General features: G+C 38.9%; 1 protein-coding gene across 1 annotated transcript in view; it reads right to left on the bottom strand.

Moving 5' to 3' along the window:
* The window catches only part of reln (reelin), a gene marked incomplete at its 5' end in the record, with an annotated part of 132,580 nt that overhangs the window by 75,225 nt on the left and 43,913 nt on the right, over positions 1-13,442 (bottom strand). Inside the window, one exon of the mRNA XM_015056507.1 lies at positions 7,415-7,485. Coding sequence (XP_014911993.1) covers positions 7,415-7,485 — 71 coding nt within the window. The remainder of the gene's footprint in view (positions 1-7,414; positions 7,486-13,442) is intronic.

The raw sequence follows: 13,442 nt of genomic DNA, 5'->3' as shown, positions 1-13,442 counted from the left end.
CAACGGTTCCATAGCTGTTAAAGTTAGTAAATTTGATTTTTGGTTTAAGCCGTTACACGAGTTCTGACCAATTGTATTTATTAATTTAAAAGCTAGTCAGTCTTGCTGAAGTTTTTTCACCGTACTTTAGTTACTGGAATTTAAAGCAGCCTTATTTCAGACTTTATGAAAAGAATAATCTGCCGCAATACTCTCTTCCCTAGATGTCCGTGCTCAGCTAATAAGACACACTCAGATAACAGAGCAAGGATTCATTCCAAACTTTTACTCAGTCCCTTAAGACTCCTTTAAAATTTTAAAGGAAAGCCTACCTAAAGCCCCTTTTAAACAACTGAACCTGAATAAAGTCAGGAGGGATTAAGGAAAATGGTCCTCTCCTTTCATAACGGTCCTGCAAATGTCCTTATTTGAGCTGAAGCTTTACTTTCGTCAGCTGCCCTCATTTCTTATCAATGCAAATGCTTTTAGGATGGATTTATAATTTTTGCAAGGGTGCAAAAGTTTCCATGCTGACTGTGGATGCTAAAGTTTTAGTGGCTTTAGTGACTGGTTCACTGGCAGCTCCTCTGAAACCCGCTCTGCGATAAAACCCAATAAAGGCACATGAAAGAGCCTCTGTTGTTTCTCTCCATCTTTATTCCTCACCCCTCTAATCCAACAGAGTTTGCTGATTCACAATATGTTGACAGGAACCATCGGTCCCAATGTTTCTTGTTCATAACAAGAGTTGTTACTCAGCTGTAAGAAACCCGAAGTGCATAAATTGTTTGATAGTTCTGCTCTCTGTGGCCTTCTTTGGCTCAGTTTTCAACTCTTTCCAGATAGACCATTTGGCTGGAGAATGGCCCAGAAGATTTATTTATTTCTTTTGTGGATAATCCCTTCCAGCTTCCAAAAAGGGCCTCATTTACAGATTTCTTTTCTATGCTTCATCACGTCTCTCTATCACACCCATTCTGCCTTTCTCCGCCTCACCCACAGCAGACAGTGGTGCTCATTTCGCTTGGATTAATCCCCCTCTCACTTTCTTAAAGACTTCAATTACCGCCTCGTCTATTAGCGGCTCATCTCTACTAATGCCTGTATCTTCCTGGCCAGGGCTTAAACATGCAAGTGTGCATGGGGAAAAACATACATTCATAGAAAGCTGAACGAGTTAGGGTTATTTGTGCTGATGCACAAATAATAAAAACCGCTAAATAAACACGAGGGACACCCAAATCAGACGGGTGCTGATGAGGAGGATCGGAGCGCGACAACTGGGGACAACCGAGGATAAGCTGTGGCAGACTCAAACATGTACAAAGAGCACAGGGCACAAGTCATCTTAAGTCTTCTCCCCCTCATTCAACCCTAATCTCTTCCCTCTTCACTTTTCTAGGAGCGCTTTAAACTGCTCTTGCACACTTGCTCTTTCCCTCTTCTGTCTGACTCACATTGTCGAAGACGTGAACTGCATTTGAAGTTGCCTCGCTCTCGTCCAACTGGTGGTTGCAATTACTGAATCACCAGGGTGCAGGATGCAGCTTTTGTTGGCCTACAGCGACTTGAAAGAACAGCTCCCTATGGCCACATTGTAAATACTTTATTCCGCTGAAGAAAAACCAGGCTTTGCCACAGTAATAATTAGGGCTCTGATCTTAAACAGATCTACAGAGGCGACGGCGCTGAAACGTGTCACTTTTACAAGTAATTTAAGAGGTGATGTAGGTCGGTACCATATCACTCCTGTTTTCCTGTCATCTATGTTCATAAACAGAGCAGTTTTGACGACCAAAAGTCAGCCTAATTGTTAACATCAGTTTAAATGAGCATTAAAATTCAAATATTTGAACCCAAATATTCTAAAAATGTATTAAGCATGACTTCAAAGCCGAAGTACAATCAGAGCTGCGATTTTTTTTTTTTTACACCACTGATGTTAAAGGTGACTTTTTATGCTTCTTCGAAAAAGTTTGGATAGATTTATGGTATATTCATACTTTTTTTTTTTTTGACTAAATCATTCTAATATAAGATTTTAGTCTGTTCATCCTTTCAGAATGAGCTGTTTTGTCACTTCAAATCCAAATAAGATGAGCAATTATACAACCATACACCTTTGAAAAGCAAAAGTTGAGTCTCCTGCGCAACCAACAAGAGTGCAGCAAGTGGTTTCTGGATGGTAAGTCAACAACAAAACACTTGACTTTTCAAGCCGCCGTTGTACATATAGCGGTAAAACGAGCTGACCAAACGTGCTGGAGTTTCATTTGCGTTGCTAGGTGACTGACTGGGCTCAGTTGGGGTTGCTAGGTAACGAGCTGGGCTTCTGGGGTTGCTAGGTGATGGGCAGTGCCTGTTGATTTGTGACGATACATTCTTGGTATCTTGGAAAATGGCTCATTTTCCAGATAACAAAAAACATTAACATATTGCAAACTATGGCTTGGTGTTTTTTTTAAGTTCTTCGGCTGTTTTTTTTTTAGAAGCAGTTGAGATCCAAATGGAAGTACACAAACATGCAAATTTTGCATAATACACCCCTTTCAAAAATCCATTTTTTAATGTACAGTACCATCATTTGTGTGAATTTTGATTAAATTTAAGGCAATGTTAAGGAAAAAAGTCCCAAAAAGATAAAGATCAGAAGACAGATTTCAGGCGCGGTTCCTGAAAAAAGCAACATATTGCTGGAGATATTTAGGACTCCAGAGGGGGAGACATTCAGACAACGAAGGTCTTAAGATTTCTTGCTAGTGAGGAATGGCATCCAGCCAGGAGAGCAGGCTGGCTGGCAGACTGGGTGGGTGGGTGGTGAGGAGTGGGAGAGGGTAGGCCACCCGTCCCCTCTCTGTTGCGCTGTGATCAGGCGACCCTCAGGGAGCGGTGGCCTCTTTGAGTTATATGTCCCTTTAATAATCCATCTGGGCCGCAGAACGCTCGACCGGGCCCATAAAGATCTGATTTATGCTCTCATTGGAAATTAGAGGAGCTGGCGATGCTGGGCAGAAAGCTGGGATTGTTGCCCCCACTGTCAGGAGATAGAAGTGATGGACAGCACACGGCGCAATTCAACACGTCCAAAGGCTCCACCCTTTACCCCAACTGTAAGCCATATTTCCTGATCCACTTGGCTAGTCCCATCTAGACTTGGTTTTTACACTGAATTTATGTTTTTCAAATTAAATAGCAAAGAAGAAACTTTTACTAACTCATAATAATTTGAAACTGTATTTTATTTTACAAACAACTTAACCCAAAGATGAATGGATGCATTATTATAACTGGTTTTGTTTTCTAATTTGCTAATCGTACCCTATTTAAGTTATTGTGCAAAAATCTAGGCCAATAATTACAAAGCTACTAGACACTACCAATATAACAAAAAAGCAATGAGGATAATCCATAAGACATGATACTTAGAAAGCACTAAAAAACTATTTGTAAAATCCAAATGAATAAAGTTCATAGTGACATTACAGACAGCGCACATTCTTCACAATGTTTTCACTGTAAAACATTCAAAATTTGTACACAAAAACTTCACCGGTTGCCACAATCGACTGTAGCCACACAGGCACACCCAGTAGAAGGAAACAAACGCACCCAGTTTAACACTTGCATTCTATTGGCTGAGGGGTCGCCAGGCAACGGTGCTTTCTGTTCTAAGCCCAACAGAAAATGATTCACAAGCGAGCAGGAAAGTTTGCAAGCGGAGATTTGACCCAAGAAGAGACAAGTTTTGAGCGTGAGGAGAAAAGTTTGGGAAAGCACAGTGAATATTTGAAAGAGAACAGACATTTTGAGTACAAGTATTAAAAGTTTTGAGAAGAAAGACATGAAGTCCTGCTTTCAAACTGAAAATGTAAGCACAAGTATTAAAGGTTTGAGGAAAAAAAGATATGAAATTCTGCTTTCAAATGTGTGCTCTCGAATTATGGCAGAAAATTCCCCTGTATAAAGTACCTCAAATTTTACTCAAGAGTAGAACTATGCTTATACCGTGATACGTTTTTCAGTCATATCATCTGAAAAGTGATATGACTATTTTTTGGTTAACTATTAAAAACGGATTTAGTGTTGGATGTATGGATTATACATGTAATAAATGTAAGATTATGCAGGTGGTTACTCCCTCTGACTCACTTTAATTTGTAAAAGAAAAGTTTTGACATTATGCTTGATGGAAAAACAAACAAAACCATAGTACGGCAATATCAGGGTGAGTTATTAGAGTGCAAATCCAAGCAACCCAAACTAGAAGGGATGCTGGAGGAAGATATTGCTGGCAGACTGAAGGGAAGAGGTGAAGAAGTGTGCTGGCACAGCAGAAAGGAGCAAAGGGGGGGAGCCGCACGTGTGGTACCAGGCAGGCATCCCCCAAAACTGCTGCAGATTATTTTACACACACACACACAAATCCAGCCCCCTGCTCATATCTTCGAAGGCTTTCGGGGGCTTTATGTTGCTGAGAAGCAAAATGTTGCAGGTCACTTGATCCAACATTAGTTGAGGTATTACAGTAAATCTGATTTTATCCATAAATTAGGATTTTTGGATTCATCCTTGTCAGAGTTTAGCCTCTTTGCTAATCTACCCATTTGTTCCTTACTTGTTTTTGATCAGTCTCAATTGCTTGCCCTCTCCTTCCATGTCTCAATCCTTTGTGCTCCTTATTCAACTTTCACTCGCTCTCCTCCATGGATCATAACCGAGATTTACATAACTCCCATTTCTAAAAGCTTGAGTTTTAAGTATTTAAACTTCTCAAATAGCTTGAAACCTCATATCTTTTGGTTAAAATTTAAAGCCAATTCTGAAATTTGTCTACTTACTGCATAACGGCAGATTTTATGAATCTGATAAAGCAGGAAAAAAAAATGTTTCATGTGTCACTGACTGGCAAATGAGCCTTTAGACAATTTATGAAAAGTTTACTGTTTTTCAATCTCACTATGTTTAGCGTGCGTCTTTGCACAGTTATAGTGCAACATCAAAAGTTTGACAATGCAAAAGCATAAATATAATATTCACTAATTATTAGTATTATTAGGATTTTAAGTGAAAGACCAACACAGGATACCACAAACACTTAAAATAAAGGGCAAGAAAAAAGCAGTTTAAGATTTTGGGGTATTTTTGGTACAAATCCAATTCTGTGAAGGTCTCACAGGTTTGTTAGAGAACATTAATGAATAAATTTCATTACAAAGAAGGAAGTTTGAACCAGGTTGTAGGTTAAAAGATAAAATTCCAAGTACTGAGCATCTCACATAGAACTGCACAAGTTATAATCCAAAGATGAAAGATGCATGGAAAACAACTGCAAACCTAACAAAATGTGTCCGGTCACCTAAACTGATGCAACAATAATAATCAAAGCAGCATCTTACAGGCCCTTGATAACTCTGGAGGAACTCCAGAAATCCACAGCTCAGGAGGGACAATCTGCTGACTGGAGAGATATTAGTTCTCTTCTCAAATTCGTTAGCTTAAAAGTCCTAACATTTTGAATAGAAAGCAACTGGTTTTCTTCTCTCGTTTCCTGAAGGTGTCTTACCTTTTATCCAAAAAGATACTTTAAAACTTAGTAACTGTGGTGTTGCCTTCATTCTTTCATGCATGTTTGAGAAATCCTTTCATCTCCATGGCAACCATTAAGCTGTGCAAAAAACCTGGGGGGACAAAGCTCCGCCTTCGAGGCGCAACTCCTCCTCACAGCTGCAGTTTCAGAGCTTCCGCCTCACAGAGCAGCCCTGCCCCACTCAGCTCCTTCAGACTAGCCAGCAGCAATTAGCAAACACCTGGTGGAACTGTGAATCTGCTGAGCTCATTGTAGGAGCTACTTCTCAGTTCAATGCTGGTAAAAACATTGTTAGAGGGTTAATAGAGGAGTGATGTTGGGATAACTTCCTGAAAGCAGTTTCAGAAAGAACAGGAGTTTTTAAAGCAATAGAGGCCTAATTTCAAGGCGTTATAATACATAGTAAAATTTATTTTAATCCTTTAAGGCCTAAGTTTCAAACCTGTGAAAATGTGTCGTCGCCAAATGATTAGGCCATGTTTGATATATTTAGCATTTTTATAGTAACTGAAGTTAACAGCTACTTGGTTGTGCTACAAAATGTCACTAAAATACATAATTCTGCCCCTTCAAGATGAGTACAAACAACAAATTCATGAGAATTAGCCTATGTTCACTTGAACTCTTTTATTAAAATGAGTGCTTTGATTCAGTTCTGTAATTGACAGTCTCCAGTCTTCAGATTGATACCTTCCTGTTTGGATCACTTATCGCTGTCACCACTTTGATCCGAGCTCACTCTGTTCTCATCCTATCCGTGTATTACATTACCGCACTGTCCGCTTTACAAGTCGTCCCCTCCAAGGTCTTGTGAGGACTAAATATCTGCTTTCCAGCTTGTCTGTTGCCAGCGGCTGTGTGTTAGTGTTGATACTTTGGGGCCTTGGCACTTTACAGCTAAGTGACTGTTGTTGGCTGCAGATATTTCATGTGCAGGGAGGGTAGACTGGGGCAGTGTGTCAGGGGTGGTGAGAGGATGAGCTCTCCGGCAAGGAGACAAAGGAGAAAAGCCTTCTCGCTTTTCCGTCTCTCTGTTGATCATCCATGGCTAACTGAGCTCTGAGCTCCAGCTCTTCCAAATGACACATTTAAGCACTTAATGCCCAGCTAGTTTTATTCTAGAGGGTTTCTGATGACCTACTGAAGAATATATGTTCTAACTTTAGTTGTCTTTTCCTAATTAAGTTTCTATGCAGTGCAAATAAACATAAAAAGTAAGTATTTATTTACTAAAAGCCACTTTTTGGCTGCTACAACTAGAAAAAGAGCAGCAGCATTTGGACTCTGTCTTCGTTTGGCATTAAAGATAAATTTTGATCTACAAGCGGGGAGTTCTTAAGTGAGGAGGAGGGAGGCATCTTGCCTGTAAACAAGCAATTATACACACTCAGCATGCAGAGTGGGACTGCACTGTCTGTCAATAGCTACTTAGGACTGTCACAGAAAGTGGATGTAAGAAGTCTTGGCAATACAGTGTAAATCTCTGACAGAGAAGGAGCAAAAAGGAGTGGGGGAAAAAGCTGAGTTTAGCATAAGCTGAAATTAAGCTGGCAATATAGGGCATCCGAAACTCTCTAACTCTGGCTGCATCATTAAGCAGAAAGAAAGCCAGGAAGTGCTGCAAAGGCACAGTCCTGAACATCAGCTGCTCTGACATCCGAATCCTGACTCTACACTCGTACACACAACGGGAACTGACAGAAGGTGAGACCATGCAGCATTTGTTGGTGCACATGTTTGTGTTTCTGCACAGATGTGAATATATTACCCCTACGAGTGTCTCATGATGCCTGTGTCATGCCACGGAGAGGAATAGAGGAACGTCGCTGTGTTGTCCTTGTTACTTACCTCCTTGCTCACAGAGCTGCTGGGCCAGCGCATCCTTAAAAATGATCTGTCCTCGATGCGTTGCTGTGGCTCTGGGAAGAAGAAGGGGAAACGAAGGAGAGGAAGATCATTAAAATAAACACCACCACGGGGAAAGTTAACTGGTTGTCCTTATTATACCGTCTGAACATCGATCTAGCACAGATGGCATCATTTTCTGCTTTACCAAAATGCATTTCACTGTTCTACATGAAAGAAGGCTTTTTATGAAACCATTATGATCCGACTTTGAGATCAAAGCAAGAAACTTCTTCACAAAGTCAAAATTTCTATTTTAACAAGCCGAGACTAAATCAGATATGGAAAGTAGTGGAGTGTGTTACCTTATGGATGCTCAATGGGATCTGATGGCTGCTTCTAATAAAGTTTTAACATCAGTTTATAATGTTAGGCAGGGATACAAGTTATTGATTAATCTAAAGTTGATTAATCTTATCGATCAACTAGTGATTAATTTGTTTCTTTTGTATCTAGACTTTCCTGTCAATATACAGATTTTTTAGTTTTAAAAAAGCACAGCATTACATTTTAACATTATTTTGTCAGGTGACCTAAAGGTGACCTATTATGCTTCCTTGTAGCTGTGTGCTACACATAATATATTCATTAAAATTTTTTTTGCACAAAATCATTCTTAAATAATGAGATTTTAGTCTGATCAGTTCTGCCTATTTTTTTTTTTTTAGCTGTTTTAGGCCGTCTTGTCACCTCCCTCCATGTCAATGTTTAACAGATGTGCAACTATACATCCGTATGTCTTTGAAAAGCAGAAGTAGAGCCTCCTGCACAACCAACAACAATGCAGCAAGTGGATTCTGGACAGTAAGTCAACAACAAAAGACACTTGTCTTTTCCAGCAGCCATTGTACAGCGCATATAGTGGTAGAACTGGATGTTGTGAAAGCTCAGCTTGAGTTGCTAGGTAGGTTTTTGAAAGGTCTCATTTTCCAGACACCAAAAAACATTAATTTATTGCCAAAAAACAGCTGGGTGATTTTTTTTTTAAATGCTTGGGGTGTTTTTAGAAGCACTAGAAAGCCAAATGGATGTACAAAAACATACAAAATGTGAATTTTGCCTGAAAGGTCCCCTTTAATAAACGTAATAAAAACTCAAAAAACCGTCATATTGTGGCATTTGTGTGTAGAATTTTGAGGAAAGAGATTAATTTCATATAATTTGGAAAAAAGCTGTAACATAAGAAAATGTAGAGACGCAGTGAATACTTTTTGGATGCACTGCATTTGTATCTCACAGAAAAATTCAGTTCAGAAATATCAGAATAAAAACCTGAGAATAATAGATTTAGGTGGATTGCAAAAACTACATTACCCTACTTTTAAAACATTTTTCTAACACAAAAGGCTGCGGGAAAATGCCTGCAGTGGGGCTGAGGTCAAAAACATAAAGAGGAGCAACACAACAGCTGTGACGCGTTTCTCCCAGACTATGTGCATGCTCTGCGCTCATCCATCAAGGGGAGTGTAGAGCAGTTGTATCATCTGGCACACAGACAAGCATTTTTCACATGTTGCAATTAGGGTTAAACATTAAATATTAAAATAATCTGTGGCTAATAAATCTGACCAACCTCCCAGTAATGAGCAAACAAACACACAACTACAGTATGTGTGCCACCCACAAAGAGACTGAAGAGCTCTTTAAGGGTGGCTACTGTCTCTAAATGCACAAACATTACACACATTTTTAAGATACTCAGTCTGTGGTATCAGCACAAATGAACATCAAACAGCACAGATGCTAATGTAGAGATTAGCAGAGATTAGTCTTTGATCGTAGGAGGTCCGGCATCTATATGGGTATTTATTTCCCTTTCAGGTTGTGACTCTAAATGTGTTGTAATTTAATTTGATGCGTTTAGATCAGCTCATCAAGGTGTACCGTTGTTTCTCAATTTTAGTTTGAAAAACTGAACATTTGTGGGATTTTGGCAATGAAATTGAAGTAATGTGCATAGGATGCTTTCTTAAAATGAAAAGAAACACAGCTCTCAAGTCTTTTTGCATAGAGAAACATTTTTTCAATAGATCAACAACTTAAAAGGTTGAAGGGGGTCTATTATGCAAAATTTCACGTTTCACACATTTTTGTTCTTTCATTTGGGTTTCTACTGCTTCTAAAAACACCCAGTTGTTTTTTGGTAACATGTTAATATTTTATGGTGTCTGGAAAATGAGCCATTTCAAAAACCTCCAGGATGTAATGTTACACTGCCTTTAACCCAGCAACCCCAGAAGTGTGTCACCCATTACCTAGCAACCCCAGCAGAGCTCCAGCACCTTTGGTCAGCTGCTTTTACCGCTGTATGCGCTGTACAATGGCTGTTGGAAAATACTATGTTTCTTTGCTGACTTACAACACGGTCACATTTAGAGGAACAGGTGTTTTTAGTGGCTTCAATGTAGCTCTTCCTACAAAAAAGTTCTTAACCTTTTGTTTATGAAACATGTTTTTTGAGTGCAATACATTTAAAGAAAAACCTTATTATAACTGTTCCATTTTTATCTATTTACTGTCAAAATATGTGTTTCATTTGCAGCAACCTTTTCTCTGAAAAAGTTAAGTATAACGTTTTGAATCAATGAGTTTTATGGTGTGAGGTGCTAAACTTTACTGACTGGCTTAATATCTAGGTTTACATTTCTGTGATCTTTCAAAATCTGTGTAGTTGGAGGAGAGTAAAAGTGGTAATAGTATAATACTTTATACTATTACACTTGTAATAGTTCTGATTACAAGTGAAGTACAAATAATTGGTTAAGTTTGGAGGACACCAGACAACTGTGCCCCTTTAAGATAGATTGAAAGTTGCATCTTTCCATAAAAAGGAGTGACTTTGCATAATTGCTGTGGCAGAATCCTCCGTTGTGAAGTTATTGCCAATTTATTTTCAGCACGGCAGTCTCTCTCTCTTAAAAGTGACACTCTCAGCTTCAGTGGGCACAATTTACGTAAACAGACTAGTTTTTGACCTACAGTGGATTTACAAACAACAAATGGCCAAAGTACGATGACAGATTTGGGTGGAAATGTGAGGCTGCAAAATTTGTATCAACTCTTTTTGAGCGCATATGCTTAGCCAAGTGGGTGTAAACGATATACCACCAGCTTCCTTAGTCCTCATTCATCTTCCCTCTTTTTCTGTCTCAACCCACATGAATCCGGTCTCATCTTCCAAACTCTACCCACCCTGCCGACTCATGCCTTTTTACGGGTGCCGAGGCATTTACACATTCGTCTCATCCTATAAATAATGAATGGACTGCTCATTAATTGATAAAGACCTCTTGTGCCCGAGCATAGCTGGGGAGAAAACATACTTAATTACACTCATATTTCAGAATTGGTGAAAACTAATTTAAGGTTTGGTATTTATGAATAAAAGATGATGCGTAATGAACAGCGGGTGGGGATGTAGGAACAAGGCCCTTAAATATTTAGTAAACAGCTCAAGCTCACTTAGCGGATTTTGCTTGGTAGCCAGGAAGGAGACATCCTCTTTGGAAAGCACACTTCCTACACAGTTTAGCACTAAACCTCAACTTAACAGTAAAGCATTGTTTTGCAAAGAGTGAAAATAAAAAACAAATTGGAGAGAAAGAGTCTGTTGCTTAATTTAGACTATTTGAGAGCAGGAGTGGTTCTCTGAGAGCGTGTTTATGATTAAAACAGAAGCCGGGAGAGAGCAGTTAGTCTAAGCCGAAGCGTGTTTGATCTGAGCAGCATGACCCCAGTGTCTGTCTGCCGTCACCCACCAGTGGCTCCTCAGCATGCGTCTCTCATTAGTCCATCCACTCTCTGGAACCCACACAAACATAAAAAGAGCAGCTAAATGTTAATTTTATTCGTTTTTTTCCTTAGTTCAGTGGGTGGGGTAATTAGGGGCTGTAATATGTGCTGGGTTTTTTCCGCTCTTTTCTTCTTTTTGGATTCAAACTGGAGTTAATTTCATGAAAATAAATCTCTGGAAAAAAGTAGAGGCCACTTAAAATGATCAGTTTCTCTGATTTTACTTTTTATAGGCATATATTTGAGTAAAATGAACATATTGTTCTTTTATTGTATGAACTACTGACAACATGTCTCTGAACTTCCAAGCAAAATTTTGTATTTACTAGCAGAAAATGAGAAATGGTCAAAATAATGAAAAAGATGCAAATAATGCAAAGAAAACAAGTTCCTATTAATTTAGAAACAACAATGTTTTAACTCAGGAAGAGTTCAGAAATCAATATTTGGTGGAATAACCAGGAGGTTTTCAATGGGGTTTTATAGCAGTGGGCTCTTAGTTTTTTCCAGAGCTGTATAAGTTGCCCATGCCCTGTTTGTCAAAATGTTGAATTGGAAATAAACAAAACACTCATAATTATGGGGAAATTTCAGAGAGAACAGAGAGTGGATAGGAAGAGAAGGCAGCAGGGTTTGGATTTGGTCAGAGGGAAAAAATGATTTAAGGGGGAAGGGTTGATGGCCTTGTCAGTCAAATACCACAATCTGCTGTCAAGTGGCGAGGCGAGCCAGTAAAAGCAAAGCAGACACACACACGGACTCTCTAAGCTATATAGGAGCGGCGGTAACATGTATGCAGATGGACAGGCTGTCACACTCAGAGCTCCCCAAAGGGCTGGGAGTGGGTAATTACCATCCATGTCATCCATGTTAGATTACATGTTGCTGTTGGCCGTAAGTATCCCCCGGAAACCGGCTTGACAGCTCCCTGCTAACCACACGCACAAATTATATAGACTGCTGATTTACCCTGAGCCGCAAATACATGTTAAATAAACTGCTGCTTAAAAGAAAGAATAAATGAATAAATTATATGTACCACAAAAGCAAACAAGGCCAGTAATTTTCTCTACTCTAAAATTTTACTTGCATCAGGGCCTGCAAATGATAAATTGGTTTAATTGTGATTGATTAATTTAGTAATTGATTAATCTCAACCAGGAGTTGAGGAGGAATTTACTGAAACAACACCACACTGAGCAGTAATTAAGTAAAAACTGTACAAAAAATATGTACAATTTGCATTTAAGATAAAAATAAAAAAAAACTTTGTCTTCAAATATATTTTACCCCAAATTTCTGAAGTGGCAGATTTAGCTTCACCTGGTCCAAATTCTGTAAAAAACAAAACCTCTGATTAAGCACTTTCCGCTACTCAATTGATAATTGGTCAATGCAAAAATTACTAAATTAAATGGATGCTATATTACTGCAATTTAGGGAATAAAATGTTTATTTCCTTATTGTTTATTTCCATCTTTTGAGGTATTTCTAATGGCTCTAAAATGCTTTGTTGTATCTTTTTGGCTCAGAAAAAAATATTTTGTTTAACAAGATAGAAAAATTTGGCACAATCTTTTTAGTCAATTAATTGATTAATCATCCAAATAATTTATATAATGATCTATTACTAAAATAATCATTATTTGCAGCCGTAGTTGCATCAATGGTTCGGACTGGCGGATATTTGCTTGGCGCCCGAAATCTTTGGGGAATGATTTCAACACTTCATTAAATTAAGGCATTTCTTAAGTCCAACCCTCCTGTCAAGAAATAACTAAGAAAGATGCTGATGAGTGTCTAACATATGAGAATAGAGAACACACACTCTCCTAGTTAGAGGAAAACAGCCACTATTTTCCTGAAACCCCAATTAAAAGCTCATCTTCTCTTCCAGCCCACTAAGCCCGTTTAGTAATTATGATAAATACGTGGAGTTTCAGAGGGGTGCGGTCTTTGTTGCCAGCGCTGATTTGGAGCATTTGGACCTCTCCCTTTAAAATAACACGCCCTAATTGGTTGATTTATCCCCAACGTTGAGGACTCCAGCTGCGTTTATGACTCTACTGATCTGGACAACAAAGGGCAGAAACAAGAATCACATTTCAGCTGGAGGATTTCTCATTTTTCAGCTCTCATACAATACAGTTGAATATTTTCTTCATCCTTATGGTGTACC

This window comes from Poecilia latipinna, unplaced genomic scaffold (assembly GCF_001443285.1).
Source record: "Poecilia latipinna isolate Pla-1442-1.1 unplaced genomic scaffold, P_latipinna-1.0 Scaffold1387, whole genome shotgun sequence".
In the NCBI taxonomy this organism is placed as follows: domain Eukaryota; kingdom Metazoa; phylum Chordata; class Actinopteri; order Cyprinodontiformes; family Poeciliidae; genus Poecilia; species Poecilia latipinna.
The sequence above is the reverse complement of the archived record's forward strand: the minus strand, read 5'-3'. Positions and strand labels throughout refer to the sequence as shown.